The sequence below is a fragment of the Rattus norvegicus genome, chromosome 2 (assembly GCF_036323735.1).
Source record: "Rattus norvegicus strain BN/NHsdMcwi chromosome 2, GRCr8, whole genome shotgun sequence".
Lineage (NCBI taxonomy): Eukaryota > Metazoa > Chordata > Mammalia > Rodentia > Muridae > Rattus > Rattus norvegicus.
Genome location: NC_086020.1, coordinates 238144904 through 238166441, shown reverse-complemented (window position 1 = coordinate 238166441; position 21538 = coordinate 238144904). Strand labels below are relative to the sequence as shown.

Here is a 21538-nt window from a genome sequence, read left to right as displayed (position 1 = left end):
TATAACACACACACACACACACACACACACACACACACGCACGCTCGCTCGCTCGCTCGCTCGCTCACTGACCATTACAGACCTCTGATTTTTTTTTTTGTTTTTGTTGTTGTCGTCGAGCTAAGCAATAATAATGGCTACCATTTAAGAAGTTCTTACATGCCAGATACTATGCCAACAGCTTTAATGAAATGGATTTAGCAATCATATTATTATTTTTCTGGACAATCATAGAGGTGGGCCTCAGAATCCTCATGCTACTGATGAGAACCCACTAAAGAACTGTGACTCATATGTTCATCATCATGCCATTAACTAACAGAGCTCAAACTCAAACACAGTTTATTCCACCCCCTAGGCTCTGGTCTTGACTAGCTATTCATTTGATAGGAATTAGAATGTGTTCTGTGGTTTATTATGCAAAATGCCTTAAAGTTAGATGATGCATGTTAGCTCAGCACTGGCAGTCCCCCGAGAAACCAGTCTCTCTGATCATAGTACTGTTCTACCAATGTCTTGCCCTTTCAACAATTAAATAAATACCTGTCCAGTGTGGGCTTCTCATGAGGCACGTGCTCAGAACGCCCTAACCCACATCCTCCGTTCCTTTCTCCATCCTGCCTCCACTCTAAATCCCAGTGCTTCTCCAGGCAGACACTTCCTTTTTGTGACCAGCACAGTGCAAATCACTTAGTCAGCAGAAACATTTCTTCTCTCCTGCCAAGGCCTTCTACACTACCTTGGGAAGAGTTGCATTTTGGACTATCTCTGTTCCATGCCTCTAAATCCCTCCACTGTGGTCTCTAGCCGGTCATGTTGCAATGAATTTGTTGGAAGTCTGTCTCCAGTGATGAAGTCTACCATAGATTCTCTGAGGTCAGGGAGAGGTCTGTGCGTCTCTCCTCATCTACCACCTTCTGTGGTAGTATAGCCTGCTTGCTCAGAGGATAGCTCGTGAATGAACGACACCAGCACTTCCCCTATATGGATTTGATCTTCATCAGCTCTCCTCAGGCAGATGTCCCATCATTTATAGTCTTTGAAAGGGAGTTGAAGAATGGGATTGAGAATGTGCTAAGTTCCCAGACGTTTGTGAACATGGATTGGGAACTCTGCTGACCAATACAGTGGTCTCCAGGCACCTGCCGTCAGTCAATATGAAAACATGGCTGATGTGACTGAAGCATTGCTGCAAATATACCACATCTACATGTTAGAGATGTGGTATTTCAAAGAATGAAAATGACTTAGATAGAATCTATTCCATACATAACGTTTTGGATTGAGCTAAATCTATTACTAAAAAATATTTTTCCTCATTTCTCTCTGGTTCCCTAAAGTGACTCTACTAAAAAAACTTTAAAATTATCCCGAGTTAAGCAGAGCTGGCTTACACTCTAATTTCATGACAGTAGTTAGGGTAGATTAAGCAGGAGAATGTTGCCTGTGAGCTAAAAAAAAAAAAGTTTCCCTTTTTTGTCTCTAAAATCGCACATAAGGAAGGGAGGGAGAAAAGAGGCTGAGATTGAGGAAAAAGAAAAAGGCAGGGAGGGAAGAAAAAATGGAGAATACATCTGCGCCGTTTTAGAGAACAGCGCAGCGGGGAGCTCCACTTCCATGACTAAGCATCTGGTGATCAAAATTGTCCTTTTGGTTTAATACAACTTTTTGATTTCTCCCATAATAATGTTTTTACACTGTATAATATTATATTTTATTCAAACCCTGAGACAGCCTTAATTATATCTAGGCTTAATTCAAATAGAAATATTAATGGAGAAAGAAGGAGGAAAGGAAACAGAAATAGGCAAGGCTCAGAGCTGACTAACGCGTCTCTTATGGAGAGAGAAGTGTTTCCGCCATCTTGGCGTCTCTTATGGAGAGAGAAGTGTTTCCTGCCATCTTGGTCTCTGTGCTTCGGAGATCTTTGCTCCAAATCCGAATGGATTACTTAATTCTGCTTCTCATGACCTCAAAAAATCAATGAAACATCGGCTTTAGGAGTCTTACTTGATCAGATTAATTATCTCATCAAATAATGTCTACATTATAATGTTTCATAGTTTTAAATTGTAAATTTCTTGCTAAATAGCTGTTGCTATTTTAAATGAGACTCATTTTAAAGAGATTATAATACTATTAGTATTTAATTATGCAAATGAGATGTCAGGGAAACAGTCATTTCACATATTGGTTACTGGATCATTGGTACAGTATCAAGATTACTGTACAAAAACATTGGTTAGAAAATGTGAAATTTGTATTCTGGTCATTTCCAGTATTTCACTTCAAAACTGGGTAATACACAATTCCTACCACTCAAACTCCAGACTTTGTAATAGAAAGAATTACACATTTGTTATTTTTTAGCCAAAAAGTAGGTAAGTTTGTAATGTAAAATCCAAAGTCCTAGGGTGTAGCCGCATCTCAGATGTAAAAGCTTTACAAATTCTTTAAAGTTTTCCTCCTTGTTAAGAGAAGGAATTGCTTAGAAATAACAACAAAACAAAACAAAAAACCAAAGAAGAATAAAACGGTAGAACTCGGTTTCTTACCGTTCCTCACCTGCTCCACGTCACAGAAGTGAGTTCCCGTCGGGGTGTGGATGAAGGCATGGACGTGTTTGACTCCATTCTGAAAAGGAGGACAAAGCTGTTGCCAATCCCATTCCAGCACAAACCACGCTAGCAATTTCTTTTATTAAAATAGGGACATAGATGATGAAACCTTTTCAAAACGCTTCCAGGGGACCTCTTCCACGTAGACATGGGCTCGGGTGACATGGCTAAAGGAAGAGAGGAAGTGCTCGCAGATGTTCATAGCGAAGGTCTCGATGCTTTTGATCTGGAGAGAGAGAGAGAGAAATGCTCACGATCAAAAACATCTTATTTAAACGTTTCAGCTGATTCGCTTGTTTTGTTTATTTTGAGGTCGGGGACTCACTGACTATACAACCCTGTCTGACCTTGAACTCATGACCCTGCTGTCTAAACCTAGAATTATAAGCCTCTGTCTTAAAGTATTTTTTGTTGTGTTGTGTTTGTTTAAAATAAGCCTCAGAGTTTAGCCTGGGCAAGCTTCAAGCTCATGACAGCCCTTCTGCATCGGCTCCCAAGGGCTGGGAAGATCGGTATCCACCACTAAACCCAGCCAAGAGTAATTGCTAAGCACTCCTGGGGCTCTTTCCTGATGAGTTGTTTCTCCCAAGGAGAGAAACAGAGAGCTAGGATCTAAGGAGATAAAATAGCCCAATCCAGATTTCTCGCAACCGTTCCTGGGGGCGGGTCATAGATTTTTATCACTGAAGAGACTCTATCCTGTCAGTACTTTTTTTATTATTATTATTTTTTTATTTTACATGTATGGGTGTCTTGGCTGCATGTGCGTCTGTGCGCCATGTTCGTGTCTGGTGCCATGGTAACCAGTGGAGGGGGTTGGATACCCTGGACCTGGTGTTACAGGTGGTTGTGAGCTACCATGTTAATCCTGGGAGTAGAAGCCAAGTCCTCTGGGTCTCTTAACTGAACCATCATCTCACCAGCTCCATCCTGTGTTTAAGAGAAACCTGATTTGCATGACAGGAAGTTATCAGCAGCGAAGCAAAAAGTAACTGTGTTCCTGAATCTTTTCTCAGTGTGCTTGTAGCGCCGCTTCTTTTCCTGAGCTTTGCTAATGGGCCGCAGCGTTCCCACAGAAACAGCCAATCCTTAGGCGTGTCTGCTTGAGCGTCTCCACAGTGGGAAGACCCACCCTGGAGGTGGGCGTGCCCATCCCATCTCCTGGGATTGCAGAATAAATAAAAAGGTGAAGGCAAACTGAGCCCCAGCTTTCACCTCTCTGCTTCCTAACTACAGATAGGACAGACTGACGGACTGCCTCACACAGCAGCATGACTTACCACTTCCCAACCACGCCACCGCTCCATAGCTTAGCAGCGGTTCTCGGCCTGTGCTTCTCTGCCTCTTTAGTGCTCACTGATCAGATATTTACATTACGATTTGTAACAGTAGCAAAATTATGGTTTTAAAGTAGCAATGAAATAATTTTATGGTTGGGGTCACCACAAATGAGGGTCACATATTAAAGGGTCACAGCATTAGGAAAGTTGAGAACCACTGGACTATACCCTCAAACCATGAGCCCAAATAAACTCCCTTCCTGCCCTAAGTTGCACCCCCCCCACATCCTGGAGTATGGGGTATTTTGTTACAGCAACCAGAAAACTAAAACAAGAAGCACAAAATTTGACAATATATTTCTAATAAGTAGAGTATCTTATAATCAGTGTTCTCTTCAGTCGTACAACAATGGCACTTTCTGCTACAAATGCACATTCTAGAAGTGATAGAGATCAAAGAAACGCATGTGTTAAATTTAGTCTGAAATCTTCCTGTGACCTTGACTTGCCCGTTATTCCAATGTGAGGTAACAAGTTAATTTGCCCAGAAGCTTCTTTTCCTAACTAACGAAGTAAATTAAATGAATAAAATGGAGCAAGCTTTTCTGTAAACCTGGAAAATTTAGGGTAGAAAGGAAAAAATTTAAAAATGGCATATACACAAAAATAGGTTAAAAGGAAATGAGAGCTTAAAAAAAGCAAGTTCCGCCCCCACACAAGCTCGCACTGAATTTGCCTCAAGAAGTAGCAAGCATCTAAGAATGATTATACCCCTTTGAACTTCGCCAGGACATGCACTGTGTTCTTGATGGTGTCTGTGGGGATGATGTCGGAATTATCACCATGGAGGTAATCCTTTTTGGACCTCAGAGTCAACTGCACCGAAGTCGCCACCTCTTTGATGCTGTGGTATTTTCCATCCCTCTGAATATGGAGAACTTTGACCATGTCCTTCCCATAGCCAGTTCGGACAAACTCCACTTCATCATTCTGTAATAAAAATATAACCGTCTGATTGAAGAAGGCTACGTGACATTAAGCATGCAGCTGCGGCCTTTCTAGCTTTTCATTCAATCTGACACCTAGAATAAGGGAGCTCAAGAACACTTAGGAAAGCAATGGTATGCCCAGTCTTTGGACACTGGTCTTCCATGGGAAAAAGAGACTCCTGCGAATCTCCTGATATATATATATATATATATATATATATATATATATATATTAAATATTATATATAAATATATTTATAATCTGATATATATATATATATCTCAGATTACCCGCAGGATAGACAGCCAGATGGCTTTCTTGATAAGAAACATTCACTTATGAGTGTGCATGAAAGTTTGTGAATATGGTGAAATGAATGCCCATAGAATCCAAAGGTGTCAGGTCCCTTGAGCTGGAGTTAGAGGCAGTTCTGAGTCACCCGATGAAGGTTTGAGGAAATAAACTCGGGTCTTCTGCAAGAGCAGTATGTGCTCTTAACTCCTGAGCTCTTCTCCAAACTCTCTTGATAATATTTTTTGAACCTCCTGTTCCAAAGCTACATCCTGTCTGTGACACGTGACCTGTCCCTGTAGCATCCCTGTAGTCAATCCCCTGTGGATTGACTCTCTTACCTGAGTGGACAAAGATGAAGTGGCTTGCCTTCCTTCACACGGTTAGTAAAGGCAAAGTTATATACACATGCAGGTCTGCTAACTCCGAACTCTACAGTGGCCACCATGGAAACCAGCTTTCTTCTAGAAAATCCCATGACTGCATTAACTGGAAATATTTCCATGTTCCCACATCCACTTTTTAAAAAGTGATATTTCTGAGAAAACTGCTCTGTGATCATGGAAACAATTTGAAAATTGCCTTTTCTATTTGCTGCCAGGAAGGAGATGGGTAATTGGTGATAGGGTCCAGAATACTGTCTGGATCGCAGGGCCAGGGCCATTTGATTGCAGGGAGAGCTAAGCCTCTAATGGAGAGACATTTAATGAAGGGATGGTGATTTATTAAGACCTGTGTCTGGAGCTGGAGCCTTAGCTAATGAACACATCCATTTCTACAGCTGGCATCCGCCAGACTTGTTGCTAGGTGTTTGAGAGGAGCAACCAGTCGTAAATCTAAATAGCCCCTTAGCATGGATATTGAACATTAAAGTGGTTATCAAGGTAGTGAAAATGAAAACAAGCAGAAAACAACGTACCGTGCACACACGGTGCACATCAGTGCACACACAGTGCACATACTGTGCACACACAGTGCACATAGTACATATAGTGCAATGCACATACAGTGCATGTACAGTGCACACACGTACAGTGCATGTCTGGGTAGAATGTCAGGAAACCTCTCCTGCTGCTCTCATTTAGGATGCTGGGGATTGCCTAAAAATCTCTATATGAGAAGTCACCATTTCCTCTGAGGAGAATTTAAAGATATTAGCCAACATCAAAATTAATCTTATTTCCTTAAGGAACATGAGGTATGGGAGGCGGTCTTAAATCTTGCAGATGTAGTCAGCTGGGACAAGCTCTTGATCATTGACATATACCAAAGTTCAGCATGTCTGGATTTAATTATGTCTATCCAGGAAAGAGATTCTTAGAGATGCACCCTCAAAGTCTTTGATCGAATCTTTGGAAACATCTTCAAAACAAGGATCAATAGGGCTCTGGGGGATGTAGCTCAGTTGGTAGACTGTGCTAGGTTCCACACTGTGCTAGGTTACACTGTGTTGGTTCCACACTGTGTTGGTTCCACACTGTGCTAGGTTCCACTCATCCATAGCACCACACGGACTGAGCACGGTGGTGCACACCTGCCGTTGTAGCACTTGGGAAGTGGAAACAGCAGGATCAGAAGTTCAAGGTCATTCTAGGCCACTTAAGCAGGTCAAGGTCAGCCTGAGATACACAAGACCCTGTTAAAGAAACATTCATGTGGGAAAGAGGATGCCAGTAAGAAATGACTTGCTGTGCAATACAGAGTAAGAAATAATCATGTTTCTTTAAAGACCCCAATGCTGGCAGAGAAGGAGAAGCTATTGTGTTGTTACAGTAGCTTTGGGTTCAGTTCAGACCCAATTCCACCTTGCTACGCCTAGCCTAGTGGCTTGGGACACGTGGTTGAAGGTCACCAAGCTTCAGTAACGTTTGCACCTAAGGGGGAAGCCACCGCCATCATGGCATGGGATGACTGGGGACTCGGCAAGCTCCAGCTTTGTTTCTAGTGGCAACAGTGGCCTTGCGAGGCAGTTGGATGTAGCTGCAGCCGAGATGATGTCAGTTAAGGATGATATTGACTAGTTGACTTGTCCTAAGCTTCCAGGGGTCTACCGAGGGGAGGAAAGGACGTGGATGCTTGAGCACCTGTGATAGCTGGGATGGTGATGGGGCCAGGACCAAAAGTCTCTGAGCATAAATCATCTCCACCTCACGGGAGCACTCTTCTCCTCAGCACCACCTTCTGCCATTACATATTCAAGCTGGGGTAGCTTGGCCTGTGCAAACACAGGGCATCCAGCAGACATGCAGATGTGACCCACCCCCAACCCCAGGCCTGTAGTCCACACATCATCTCTAATGGCTCTTCTGTTCTCACCTCAACTCTGCTGCTGCCATTCTGAACCCATTGTAGATCAGATACTTTCTCTGCCTTAGGCCTTGCATCTTTCCTTTCAAACCTCCCTTCCCTCTCACTCCCCGACTACCAACCTCTTCCATGCCTTATTTCTCCCAGGCATCTGTCTTAGTCTTTCAAACATGGAGTAGGTGGCTCCTCTGATGTATTGTCAAGATATTTGATATTACCTCAGAATCTTTATCAAATTGTATTGCAAGTACCTCCTCGTGTGTGATTCATCCTGAAGCAATAAACTGTGAAAGCAGGAGAAAGTTCTATGTTGGTCACCATGGCAACCCCAGCACTCAGCGCACTGCCTGGATCTTAAATAGGAGCTTGATAAATGTGTCATGAATGAATGGATAGTGCTACTAACCACCTCCTCTGCTTGCCGGATGACACAGAACGGCTAATGAAAACACACAAAAGATTCCAAGACAGGAAGAGTGGGTTCAGTTCTAATGCCACCAAAAAAAGTCCTCTTCCTGAGAAAACAGGAAGAAGAAGGTGGGCCTTCTGATGGCCACAATCTAAGATCACAGGCATAGGCTGTCCAGAGAAGAGAGAGCCATGGCTGGTGAGATGGCTCAGCAAATAAAGGTACCTGCTACCAATTATGGTGGTCTCCAAGGACTCATGTGGGGAAAAGAAAGAACCAACTCCCACAAGTTGTCTTCTGACCATCACACACGCTAGCACGCATGCACTCGAACACACACACACACATACTACACACACACACACACACACACACACTGATCAATCAATTAATCAATCAATAAGGAGTGGGGAGAATCCCAGAAAGACAAATGGAGTGTAGTGAGTAAAGAGAGAGCCCATGATACAACGTGTTGCTAATAGGACAGCAACCACATAGAAAGTAGCCATCCTAGATCAACAACGTTCAAGACTCATGAGGAAAAGAGGTCAGAGGTATTGAGTAAGATCCTAAGCCAGTTGTCAGAGGGCTTGTGTATAATCTCAGCTAAGGAAGAATGATCATTCATTCAAGTCCAACTGGGGTTTCACAGCAAGACGTTGTCTCAGAATACTGGCCGCCTGTGCAAGCTTGAGTTGGCTGAGTTTACTGAGAAATGAGTTAGACTTAAAAGGACCTAACCACTGACATTAGTTACTTCTCCAGTGACCAAGGAAACTTATAGAAGATGTCTTAGTTAGGGTTTTACTGTTGTGAACAGACACCATGACCAAGGCAAGTCTCATAAAGGACAGCATTCGATTGGTGCTGGCTTACAGGTTCAGAGGTTCAGTCCAGTATCATCAGTGCAAGAAGATTGGTAGCATCCAGGCAGGCATGGCGCTGGAGGAGCTGAGAGTCCTACATCTTCATCTGAAGGCTGCTGGTAGAATACTGGCTTCCAGGCAGCTAGGTTGAGGGTCTACCTACAGGGCCACACCTTCTAATAGTGCCACTCCCTGGGCCAAGCATATACAGACCATCACAAAAAACATAGTTTATTTGGTCCAGGGGACAAGAGTCCATAATGGCAAGCAAAGGCGTAGGAGCAGGAGGAGGAGGCCGTGTGCTCACATTTTGATCAGCAAGCATGAAACAGAGAGAGTGAATTCAAAATGGCACGAGTCTTCAAACTCTCAAAGCCTGCCTCCACTGACATACTTCCTCCAGCAAAGCCACACCTCCCCACACAGACTCCCCAGTCAGCACCCATCACTGGAACCAGTAGTCAAATGCACAAGATTATGGGGGGCTTCTCATTCAAACAACCATGGTCGTTGAACCTGAGGTGGGGGCACCAAGTCTGGCCTAGAATACCTGAGTCAGTAGATGAAGCCTCCATAAGAACTAAGGCCGTCCTCCCCCAGTTCCGTAAAGAATAGGAGGCCAGTGTTGGAACCTCACTGTGCCCAATGCAGGTAGAGATCTACAGCGAGGGCAACTATTTAGTGCATACAGAGGGCATTGTTTGGAGAGGGTGGGCTTTGATTGAGGCAGCCCTGGTGGGCGTCTTTGTTGAGCTACCATTGAGTCCAAATGGATATAAATTTATCCATCTACACGATGATGATGATGATGATGATGATGATGACGACGACGATGGTGATGATGATGATGGTGATGATGATGATGATGATGATGTTCCCTCAGAATCAATGTGAGAAGTAGGAAGGAGTAAGCATAAAGCAGCCGGGAGGGTGCCGGGCAAACATGTGCTCAATAACTGTTATCTATAATTATCAATGACAAGTAGCGATCACTTACCCCATTTCACATGAAAGGGTCCTTACAGATAGAGATAAACTAGGGTACACTCCAAACCAGAGCCCAGGCGGGTAAGACCAAGGAACATCCATTCAAAGAGAGCTTGCTTCCAACTGTCTCCCCTCAGGTAACAATGGCCTGACTTGAATTTCTGTCATCACTGACATCCATACCTTAGGTTTGTAGAACTTAAGGAGCAAAGCACAAATGGAGAGAGACCGCCTGTGTCCTACAGTAATACTCTGAACAAATCCTGACCAGGCTCTGCAAAAGACAAATCTCATTTCCTGGATGGATTTTGAAATGTACCGGGATTCAGACTCGCAAACTGTCTACAGATGATGTTGGCAAGAGCTCTGAGATTTCAAAGGGCTCTTCTGAATGCCTGTGCCTACGAGTTTGCAAATGTTATTTCTAGCTGCCCTAAAGGGGGTTTGGTCATCACAAGTCTCAAGTCTGTTAAACTCTTGAGTACCCAGTAGACGCTTGTTAGGCAGAACTATGTACTTCATGAAGTTATAGCTAAATCTTCGTGTGTTTGTGAGAGCAGGTGTGGGGTTTTTTTAGGGCACACACACAGATTTCATTCCATGACAAAAGAGTTGATGGTCCATGAAACGTTAAGAACCATTTCTCTGTGTAACCGGGGCCCAAACGGTTCGGGTGGCTTTGCTCAGTCTGATTTTCTAGAATCTAGTCACCAGCCCTGAGACAACATGAAAGAGATGATTCATCATTCTGAGTGTATGACCTTCTGGAAGCAGGGAGGCCGTAACATGGGGCTAAGAACAGTGCCTTGGAGTCTGATAGCCTGAACCAACTGCCTGTCTAGGCCCCTGGGCAAGCACTGAGTTTTTTGTTTTTGTTTTCTTCATTCCTTCCCTTTTCCATCTATAAAATGAGATGGTGACCGCACCTACTGTGAATGCTTACTTGTGAGGTTGCAAGGAACTGCCCAGAAAAACGGCTGGCATGTGGTCATCAGTAAGAGAGCCAGCACTGCCATCTAGCATGTTTGACCAGATGTGATAGCCACAGTGCTTTGACACCAACTCTGTTACCCCGCAGCCCTGCCTCTCCTTGTGATAACACAATGATGAGCTGCACAGTGGACTCTTTTTACTTTCTAGATTTGGAACGAGGCAGAAACCGGTTCATCTCTCTAGCTACACGACTAGGAATTTAATGTCACGTTTCTGTGACTTTCATCAGCTTGGTCAACACCCATCCCCTCTGCCTGGAATGCCCTGTCTTCATTAGGACACACCAGTCCATTGCACACCTCTCAGTTTTCCCAGTGCTGGATCCTGAGAGCAGAGTGGATCCTCTCCACACCCAGCCCAGCATTCAGTGGTGCCCTGTGCACTGCCACAGATGATTTGCCCAAGACACAAGACTTTTCCTTGGCAGACTATTTCAAGAAAGTTAGGTCATTTTTAGTTCATTAGGGGAAATTGTTTTGAGTTCTAAAACACCCTAACAAGCTTCTAGTTCTTCTCAGGTGTCAAGAAGTGCTCCCCACATGAGTCTAGGGCAGATGGAGGCATACAGGAAGTGCTCCCCACATGAGTCTAGGTTTTCCTTATAGAAAGTTTTAGTCAGGGCAGGAGAGATGACTGGACAGTTATGAGCACTTGCTGCTCTTTCAAAAAACCCAGGCTCGGTTTCCAACACCCACACAGTGGTTCACAAGTGTCTGTAACTCTAATTCCAGAGGATCCGGCGCCCTCTTCTGACCTCTGCATGCATCAGGCACACACATGCTGCACAAAAACGCTAGCAAACAAAACATTCATATACACAAAAGAGAAGTAAATCTTTTTAAAATAAGGATTCTTTACAAGAAAAAAAATGAGGTTGCCTCATGGACCTTAGGAATTCACATCATTTCTAGACAGTAAAAGAAAGAAAAACCCTTGAGCCAACAGGAACCAACCCCCTCTTATTAGATATTATCTGACGTTACAATGGTCTGGCAAGACTCATAACAACAGAACCCTCTAACACACACTAGTTTTCTTTCCACAGAGCCCTATTTTAGTAGCTTCTTCCAGTGCTCTGTCTTCCATGGTCTCCCCACTGTGCCATCCTTCAGTCCCTGAACCCCTTTACCCTGTCGACCAAGGATGTCACTTTGAGGTTACTGCCACTGTTGTTAACTTCAGCTCTGTTCAGTGTTTAAAAGCAAAGGTTGGTGTAGCCTGTTTGCATCCTATAGGAATAGATTTAATGTCAGGAAAGCTACTGGGATAATCTTAGGCAAAACAAGAAGAGATTTTTATCAACTTAAAGCAACTAGAGTTTTCTCTCAGGTCTTAGAACTAATTTAAGAACCATGTCTACCTTTGACAAGAGCGATTTTTAAAAAGCTTATCTACTTTGCATCTAAATAGCATAATTCAGTTATAGTGTGGTAAGTAAGAATTGTGGATAAGGAAATCGGTCTCTATCTGTCGCTCCTCCTCTTCCGCCTCTGTCCCTCTCCTTTCTTCCCTCTCCATTTATTTGTTTCCTTAAAATCTGTCAAGGAGAGTTTTCAAATTCTCTACCCAGGTTTCTCCTTCCTTGAATGTTTTCTTGGGCAATTGTGAATATAAAAATCTTCTCAGAGGGGAAGGAATGATGACATAATAGGAGAAAGGCAAGCAAGCACTCATATGACCAATGCTAGAGTCACCTTCGTAGACCTAATACATAGTAATGATAAGAAGATTGATAATGTTAAAATAAGAAGAGATGATGTTAGAGGCAGCCAGTGATGTGGTGTCTGTGTGTGTGTGTGTGTGTGTGTGAGTATGAGTGTGTAGTATGTGTGTGAATGTGTGTCTAAGTGTATGTGTATGAGTCTCTGTGTGTAGCATGTGATTGTGCGAATGTATGTGTATGTGACAGTGTGTGTGAGTGTGTGAGAGAATGTGTGTGTGAATGTGTGTATGTGTAAATGTATGTGTAGCATGTCTGTGTGAATATGTGAGTGTGTGACAGTGTGTGTGTGTGTGTGTGAGAGATAGAGAGAGAGAGAGAGAGAGAGAGAGAGAGAGAGAGAGATTGTATTATGTTTGCTTTGTTGCATGAGATCTACAAAATATACAACGACACTATGCTGTTGTGTGATCCTGAAGAGAGGTTTAACACTCAGGGCAGAGACGTGCACTCTGTTGAAAGTAAACCCTAAAGGATGTTTCAAGTGGTATTTCAAGAGGAGAATAAATTCTCGTCGCATCTCCATGGTGAAAAGAAAGGGTGACCTGTTAGCTCCCTGAGACTCCAACTGTAGGTGCTGGGCTATTTTTATCTTTTACTCATCATGAAAAAAAAGCCAAGGGAGAAGCTAATTTCCCTGCCAGCCTCTTCACCAAAGCCCCAGGATAGAAAACTGGGAGGAAGGTACACAGAGACTCCTAGAATAAGGATGGGAAAGCTCACATAGAGAACTGACACAGGCATCTGAAACGGACTGGACAGAAATGCTACTGTGCTGTAGACACTGGAAGGGTCTGCTTCGTGGGGGCTAGGCTTGAAAACAAACCCAAGAACAATAACCATGCATTGAGGGCCTGATACGTGTCAGGAAATTCACATGCACCATTTCCTCTAGATCTCCACAAGAGTGAATAAGGAAGACACCAGGACCAGTCAGGCTACCTTCTCAGGACACACTGTTAGGGGATAGAGAATCAAAGAGAGACCCATGTGCTGCCAAGCATTTAACCCTTTGTCACAGTCCCCTCCGTCTACCCTACAGTCCCCTCCGTCTACCCTACAGTCCCCTCCGTCTACCCTACAGTCCCCTCAGTCTACCCTACAGTCCCCTCCGTCTACCCTACATTCCCCTCCGTCTACCCTACAGTCCCCTCCGTTTACCCTACAGTCCCCTCCGTCTACCCTACAGTCCCCTCAGTCTACCCTACAGTCCCCTCCGTCTACCCTACAGTCCCCTCCGTCTACCCTACAGTCCCCTCAGTCAACCCTACAGTCCCCTCCGTCTACCCTACAGTCCCCCCAGTCAACCCTACAGTCCCCCCCCCGTCTACCCTACAGTCCCCTCCGTCTACCCTACAGTTCCCCTCCGTCTACCCTACAGTCCCCTCAGTCAAACCTACAGTCTCCTCCGTCTACCCTACAGTCCCCTCAGTCTACCCTACAGTCCCCTCCGTCTACCCTACAGTCCCCTCAGTCAACCCTACAGTCCCCTCCGTCTACCCTACAGTCCCCCCAGTCAACCCTACAGTCCCCCCCGTCTACCCTACAGTCCCCTCCGTCTACCCTACAGTCCCCTCCGTCTACCCTACAGTTCCCCTCCGTCTACCCTACAGTCCCCTCAGTCAACCCTACAGTCTCCTCCGTCTACCCTACAGTCCCCTCCGTCTACCCTACAGTCCCCCCAGTCAACCCTACAGTCCCCCCCGTCTACCCTACAGTTCCCTCAGTCTACCCTACAGTCCCCTCCGTCTACCCTACATTCCCCTCCGTCTACCCTACAGTCCCCTCCGTTTACCCTACAGTCCCCTCCGTCTACCCTACAGTCCCCTCAGTCTACCCTACAGTCCCCTCCGTCTACCCTACAGTCCCCTCAGTCTACCCTACAGTCCCCTCCGTCTACCCTACATTCCCCTCCGTCTACCCTACAGTCCCCTCCGTTTACCCTACAGTCCCCTCCGTCTACCCTACAGTCCCCTCAGTCTACCCTACAGTCCCCTCCGTCTACCCTACAGTCCCCTCCGTCTACCCTACAGTCCCCTCAGTCAACCCTACAGTCCCCTCCGTCTACCCTACAGTTCCCCTCCGTCTACCCTACAGTCCCCTCAGTCAACCCTACAGTCTCCTCCGTCTACCCTACAGTCCCCTCCGTCTACCCTACAGTCCCCCCAGTCAACCCTACAGTCCCCCCCGTCTACCCTACAGTTCCCTCCGTCTACCCTACAGTCCCCTCCGTCTACCCTACAGTCCCCTCCGTCTACCCTACAGTCCCCCCAGTCAACCCTACAGTCCCCCCCGTCTACCCTACAGTCCCCTCCGTCTACCCTACAGTCCCCCCCGTCTACCCTACAGTTCCCTCCGTCTACCCTACAGTCCCCTCCGTCTACCCTACAGTCCCCTCCGTCTACCCTACAGTCCCCCCAGTCAACCCTACAGTCCCCCCCCCGTCTACCCTACAGTTCCCTCCGTCTACCCTACAGTCCCCTCCGTCTACCCTACAGTTCCCCTTTGGCTCTTGTAATGAGTGAGGGGAAGAGCACACTGACCCTGACAGGAGGGATTGGCCACTACCAGACATTCACAGTTACATTGTGTTCTGTCATCTAATTTTCCACCCACTGGGACTGATGTCATCTTTCCTACTCCTCATGACAACTCTATGATCTGCCCCCCTCCCCAAAAAATCAGTAGCTTAAATGAACAGACTCATCAATGTGAAAGAAGCTGTCCAAAGTCACTCGAGGGACAGCCTGGGGACCAAGACTGGACTGTCTCAGGCAGAAACTTAACCCCAAGCTGTGTCTCCTCCCACACCACCAATTTTAATAGTGTGAGTTCTACGTCCGGATGGCATGTGTTGTTGGCATTTTGTGCATATGAATGTTTTGCCTGCATGCATGTGTGTGTGTGTATGTATGTATGTATGTATGTATGTATGTATGTATGTATGTATGTTCATTTAACACATGCATGCCTGATACAGAGGCCAGAAGAGAGCATCAGATCCTTTACAACTGCAGTTATGGAGCATTGTGAGCCCCTATATGGGACCTGGAAACTGAACCCAGGTCCTCTCTAAGAGCAACAAGTGCTCTTAACCACTGAGCCACCTTTCCAGGCCCCCCTCACCTACTCCATGCCTTCGTAGAGCTACACTGGCTTAGTGCCATGGAGTTGACAAAGCAGTGAGACATGCTCAGAGAGGGAAGGGCAGACAGGGCAGACAGTGCCCTGCCTTTGGAGAAATGTTCCCTTGAAACATTCTTCTCCTGTGACAATCAAACAGTCGATACTCTGGGCTTTTCTGGCTGTGTTCCAACAACTCGGCTCTGCCATTATTGCATAAGAGAAACTAAATACACACCCCAGTGGGTGCAACTGTGTACAAATAAAACTTTATTTGTGACAACAGCCCGTGGGCCAGATTTAGCCCATAAGAGTTCCCCACCACTTTCTAGGAGAAGACTCAAAAAAAGAAACAAGTCAGCAGTGACACATTGTGTTAACTACATTATGCTAAACATTAATCACTCGACTGGATTGATCACTCTACTGGTTCAGTAGAGTGAGCTCTGGGGACATGTGGTAGGGACACCAAGGCCAGACTAAGGATTGCTTCAAGAAGGAACTGGTGTTCCAAAGCAGCTTGGAGTATGAATGGGACCAGCCGGATGCAAGTGACTTCCCTCTTCCCCCGGTGACACTCTCCTTAACCGCACCCCTTGCGAGCATGTCTTTGTTTTACATTTGCTTGTCTTGCCTCCTTTTTTATTTCCTTTTCAACAATTCAAAGCCCCTGTCTTTGCTCACACATCGGGCACACATCAACTTTTCCTTCAGTCTGTCACGTTCTAGACTCCTCTTGGTCTATCAGCAGACTTGTAAAATCTGCTCAGAAAGAAAGCCGTGGTTAAACAGATAAGTCGTATGGGAACAAGTCAGACCTCAAACACATAATTAAAGCCAGCAGCTTGACTTACAGGAGCCCTCGCAGATGACTGCACATCAAGTCAGCAGCTGCAGAAGCTGAAAAACCCCCATCCTTATCTTTGTCTTTTAAGCAACTTCACAGCTAAATTTGCAAGGAACGAAAACTACAGCCAAAAGCAGAAAGTACACACCAGTATTGACGACAAGTAGCAGAAACAACCAGCCAAGTCTAACCTGTAAATCCAGGAGCTAGTAGAACCAGATGCAATGGGCGAAATAATACATTTAACATGTTAAGAGAAATAGATGATTGGGTATGAAGCAAATGACAAGCAAATGCTCGAAAAATTAATGAAGGGGGGGATAAGATGGAGATGGTTCAGAAGCCACACAAGCACAACGACTGGAGTTCAATCCCCTCCTCCACTTGCACACACACACACAGACATACACACACACACACGCACACACACACGCACACACAGACACATGCACACACACACACACACACACATACACACACACACGCCTACACATGTGCATGCATACTTCATGTAGACACATAAAAAAGATTCTAGCAGTGGATTAATAATCAGATAAGAATCCATTGAGCACAATTTAAAAAAAAACAAATTGGTTATTTTTGAGAGGTAGACTAAGTAACAGATTAATTCTCTAGAGAATGCAAAAAGCCAAATAAAGAATCAAGAGCTGGGCTGGAGAATGGCTCTACAAATAGGGGCTATTGGAGCTTTGGCAAAAGGGCCAAGTTTGTTTCCAGCGTCCATGTCTAGTTGGCTATAACTGCCTGTCACCTCCAGCTACAAGGTGATCCAAGCCTCTGCACCCCCGCACACTCGCACTCGCAGTTACACACAATTAAAAATAAAGTACGATGTATGTTAGAGGAGCCCAGTGCCAAGGCAGACACCCAGGAGCTGGAACATGTGAACAATGAGAACACACAAGGGTGTGAGAAAGGCAGAAAGAGGAAGAGGCGCCTTCCAAACAAGCAGGACTCAGATCTTCCAGAAGCTCTGGGTGAACAAAATACAAGGTCAGTCCGTTTCCAAGCAACAAGCTCATCCCTATTTACTTGGTCACGGCAAGAAGAAAGCAATTTCTACTGTTTTTACAGTAGAAATCCTTAGGCTGGGAAGAAACATGGTATATACAGAGTGGCTTCAGAAGCGAGGGACATCATGAAAAGCATTCTGTCCTGTTTGCAGTTTCCTCAGTCTTCTGGTTTCTCTCTAGAATGTTGCTTCATTGGATTTAGTAAAAAGGAAAGGAAACAGAAAGGACATATTGGCATCTAGGAATTGAGGCCACACTGGAATCCCTGGAAACTCAAAAGGTGATTACAGGGTCTGACGGTGACGAGGTTGCATAAAGGGCGATGTTGACAGGCAGACAGACAGACAGACAGAAAGACAGGCAGACAGACAGGCAGGCAGGCAGACAGACAGCCTGTATGATAGAGGCAGCTGCACTAAAAAAAGAAAGTTTACTCAAAGTGTCTTTCTGGACCTTGAAATGAAATTGGATTTAGCAAATGAAACCTAACCACAGATGTCCTTTCGCCCCACTCACGGGAAGGTAAGAATAGCCCTGGCTAACACCTAAGGGTCGTTTACTAAAATGTCGCCGGCCCGGCATTGTGAGAAGTGTGCAGCAAGGAGGAGAGAACAGAAATCATTCTCCAACCCGATCCCAAAGCTGCTGTTAGGTTCCGGAAGTGAGGGCGAGCTGCTTATGCTCTCCAAGTGAGCCAACAAGTCCCCATACTTGCTGTGCCCTGCCGTGTGTGTTAAGGTAAAAGGAGCAAACGATACCTTTTTCTCATTTCAAAATAAATTAAACTTCATGCCATGAATATCTCATTGTTGGCAGCTATTGAAATTGTTTTTTGGAACACTATTATAACCTACAAAGCAAAATGCAGAGATGGTAAGGAAAATGTTTCTGGATTTAGTTGATTCTGACACCTCTCCCACAGAAAGCCGTTGATCTGCTGGATTTGCACATCAGTCTTAACTCAGGGAAGTGGGTTTAAATTTTAGGAGGAACCTGCACTGTCCATAAACTTAGTTAAAGTATAAGTTCTAGGAGTCTGGAGAAACGGTTCGGTTCATAAAGTACTTACCACCCAAGCATAAGGATCTGAGTTCAGTTCCCAAAGCCCACCTTTAAAAGGCCTGTGGTGACAAGGCCTGTAAGAGGATTCCTAGGGCGTACTGGCTAGCCAGCCCAGCCAAGACAGTGAACTCCAGGCCAGTGAAAATCCTTACCTCAAACAACTAAGACAGTGAATGAGGAAAATACACAATATGGACTTCAGACCTCACTCACACACATATACACATTACTACACACACACACACACACACACACACACACACACACACACACACACACACACTATAGACTTCTGACCCCAGCTGGAGGGACCCTGATTGACTGTTTGAGATGAAGCCCAGAATTCTGCCCTTTTGTGGGTAACACAGGTAATGTGAATTTTGTCAGTGGGTCCATAGCACTCCTCTGTATTAGGAGAAAAAGATCCGCAAGCCCTTCCTTTCCTACAGACGAGAATCTTGCAGAATATCATCTAGACTAGTCCATAGAAGTGACCTAATTGTCAGGACTCTGGTTTGGTCTGGGTCTCCAAGAGGACTCCGATCTGAATCCATAGCCATGGAGGGACAGAGCCGAGGCACCATGATTCCCAGGCAGGAATTGGCAGCTACTTAGCATGCCAACTGAGTGTGGATTCAAGAATATGTAAGGGAATACTTGCAGATGTGTGTATATCCATCTATCATTTCCCTCCTCTCAAGAGCGGGTATCTCACCTTTCCATAGTCGTCATGGTAATGGGCCATTTTCCCTCAGCCTTTAACTTCAGATTCGGTTTCAAGAATGAGAGAGAATGGTGTGAAGTGAAGAAAGGTTGGTAACGGCTTTTATGTAGCCCCAAAGAGTAGGCGATCAATATTGACCTGATTGCGTACTGGACAGTGAGACAAAACGGCCTTTCAAAGCCAAATGCCTTGCTGAGAGGTCAGAACCAGGGGGGTGTGGAAGATATGTCGACATTTTTGCTGAAATGCAACTGCATTTGCTCTTAGTTGGAAGCAACCTTCAGAGTAGTGTTTAGAAGTTATTCCCTTAAAGCCTGGGCTTATTATACGTGACAGATCCTAATTACTAAGAGGGCAAAGGTTCTGTCATTTCTAGCTAATGTATGAATTACATGCATTTACGCGTTCAGATAGTCGATTAGAAGTGAAAAGAATCACGGAATACGCCTCACTCAACATCAGTATGCCAAGAATTCCTTTACTCAGTGCCACACACTGTTAATTCTCTCCAAAGAGTTGACTACTTAGGTAGCTAGATAAATACCCTTTTCCCTCCAGATTTTTCCATGACTTTGCAAACCAGTCAACAATTGAGCACAAAGGCACCCAGAGTCACACTGGAATGCTGTGACAGAAGCATCAGATGACATGAGACTCAGCCTCTTCTGTTTGTGCCCAAGCAGTGAACGGCAGGAGTGGATAGAACCCGCAGCGGAGCCGGTGCGGCCTGAGAGAGATTTGACGCTCTGACTCCACAGTCTGAGGCATGGAATGAAAGCCACAGACAGAAAATGACAGCCCAGCCTCTAAAAGCAGCTCTTCCTTTGCTCTTCGTTGCCCTGTCCGGAGTCCTGGGGACACCAGTAATCTCGTGCATAAACGAAGATGGTAAAGCCGTGGACTGGTAGGTCAAAGAAATGGGGCGATCGTTGTGTGCAGACAGAGAGTCGGGGTATGTCTGTGGTGGCCCCCAGGAGGACCTCCACCCGGCATCCTCCCGTTAAAAAGAAAGAGGCCAGGGCTGGCGACATGGCTGGGTCGGCAGGGTGCTTGCCTAGCACGCATGAAATTCTAGGCTTAGTCCGCAGTGCCACATAAACTGGGCGGGATGGCACACACATGTCATCTCAGCAGGAGGGCCTGGAGTTCAAGGACATCCTCAACAACATGAGTTCTGGGCTAGCCTGGCTTATATGAGATCCTCTGTTAGATAGGTAGGTAGATAGATAGATAGATAGATAGATAGATAGATAGATAGATAGATAGATAGATAGATACATACATACATACATACATACATACATAGATACATAGATTCATAGATTCATAGATACATACATACAACATACATACATAGGTAGATACATAGATAGATACATAGATACATAGATACATAGATAGATAGATACATAGATACATAGATACATAGATAGATACATAGATACATAGATAGATGATACATAGATAGATACATAGATACATAGATAGATACATAGATAGGTAGATAGATAGATGATAGATACATACATACATACATACATACATACATACATACATACATACATACATACATAGACAGACAGACTAAAAGGAAAGAGACTTAAAGTGCATGAACAGGTTCAATTCCCAGGCAGAGCAGGCTGCCGAGCATGTGAGATACCCCTGAGGAAGGGCCACGTGGCTCTCTGGAGCCTGAGTCAGAGCTCTTGGGAGGACACAGCTGGGAGGCAGAAAGGGACTGATGACTGTCCCTTGGCAATTTCCTTTCATCGCACGTATCTTTCCTGAGATACAAGGCTGGCTTTTTCTAAAGCTGAGCTATGCCTTTCTCCCTATGGGGACAAGAAGAAGGACCTGATGGTGCCCAGCATTATTTGGTTAACCTTCGTTCACTAGGCAGCTCAGGCGGTGGGCAGGAGGTGACTGGTCTCTAGCACAGTGTCAAAGAGATGAGCTACACTAAGTCACTGTGGTCTGATCCTCCTTGGAACTTGGGCCACATTTCCGCTCTTCAGCTCTGGTGTTTAGGTCTGCCATGGTGGTCCACCTCGTAGTGTGAAGTCCAAGCTAAAGATCAATTCAGTCTTTCACCATTCACGAGCTCTGACCAGGCCCTGCCCTGAGGTTTAAAGACAGAGCTATGAGCAGCACATAGTTCTTTCTGTTGAGGAGCTCAGATCTGTGGGATAGACATAGGACATTAGGGAACACACAGCCCAGGAGGAGTCCTTGAAGAAGTAACTTTGGGCTAAGTTTTAAGAATGATTATGAAGTTGTCTTAAAGATA

At 45.2% G+C, this 21538-nt stretch overlaps 2 protein-coding genes across 4 annotated transcripts in view; one reads left to right on the top strand and one right to left on the bottom strand.

The window, feature by feature from the left end:
• Uox (urate oxidase) overlaps positions 1-19312 on the bottom strand; it is a 36191-nt gene extending 16879 nt beyond the window's left edge. Inside the window, 4 exon segments of one of the 2 annotated variants that reach the window (NM_053768.2) lie at positions 2556-2634; positions 2728-2844; positions 4670-4888; positions 19243-19312. In NM_053768.2, coding sequence (NP_446220.1) covers positions 2556-2634; positions 2728-2844; positions 4670-4888; positions 19243-19272 — 445 coding nt within the window. In that variant the 5' untranslated portion in view covers positions 19273-19312. 2 annotated transcript variants of the gene reach the window in all.
• Dnase2b (deoxyribonuclease 2 beta) overlaps positions 1-21538 on the top strand; it is a 36860-nt gene that overhangs the window by 1600 nt on the left and 13722 nt on the right. Inside the window, exon 2 of one of the 2 annotated variants that reach the window (XM_017591060.3) lies at positions 19935-20155. In XM_017591060.3, coding sequence (XP_017446549.1) covers positions 20043-20155 — 113 coding nt within the window. In that variant the 5' untranslated portion in view covers positions 19935-20042. Of the gene's footprint in view, positions 1-19883; positions 20156-21538 lie in introns of those variants that run through there. The other variant, NM_021664.2, reaches the window with a different exon arrangement.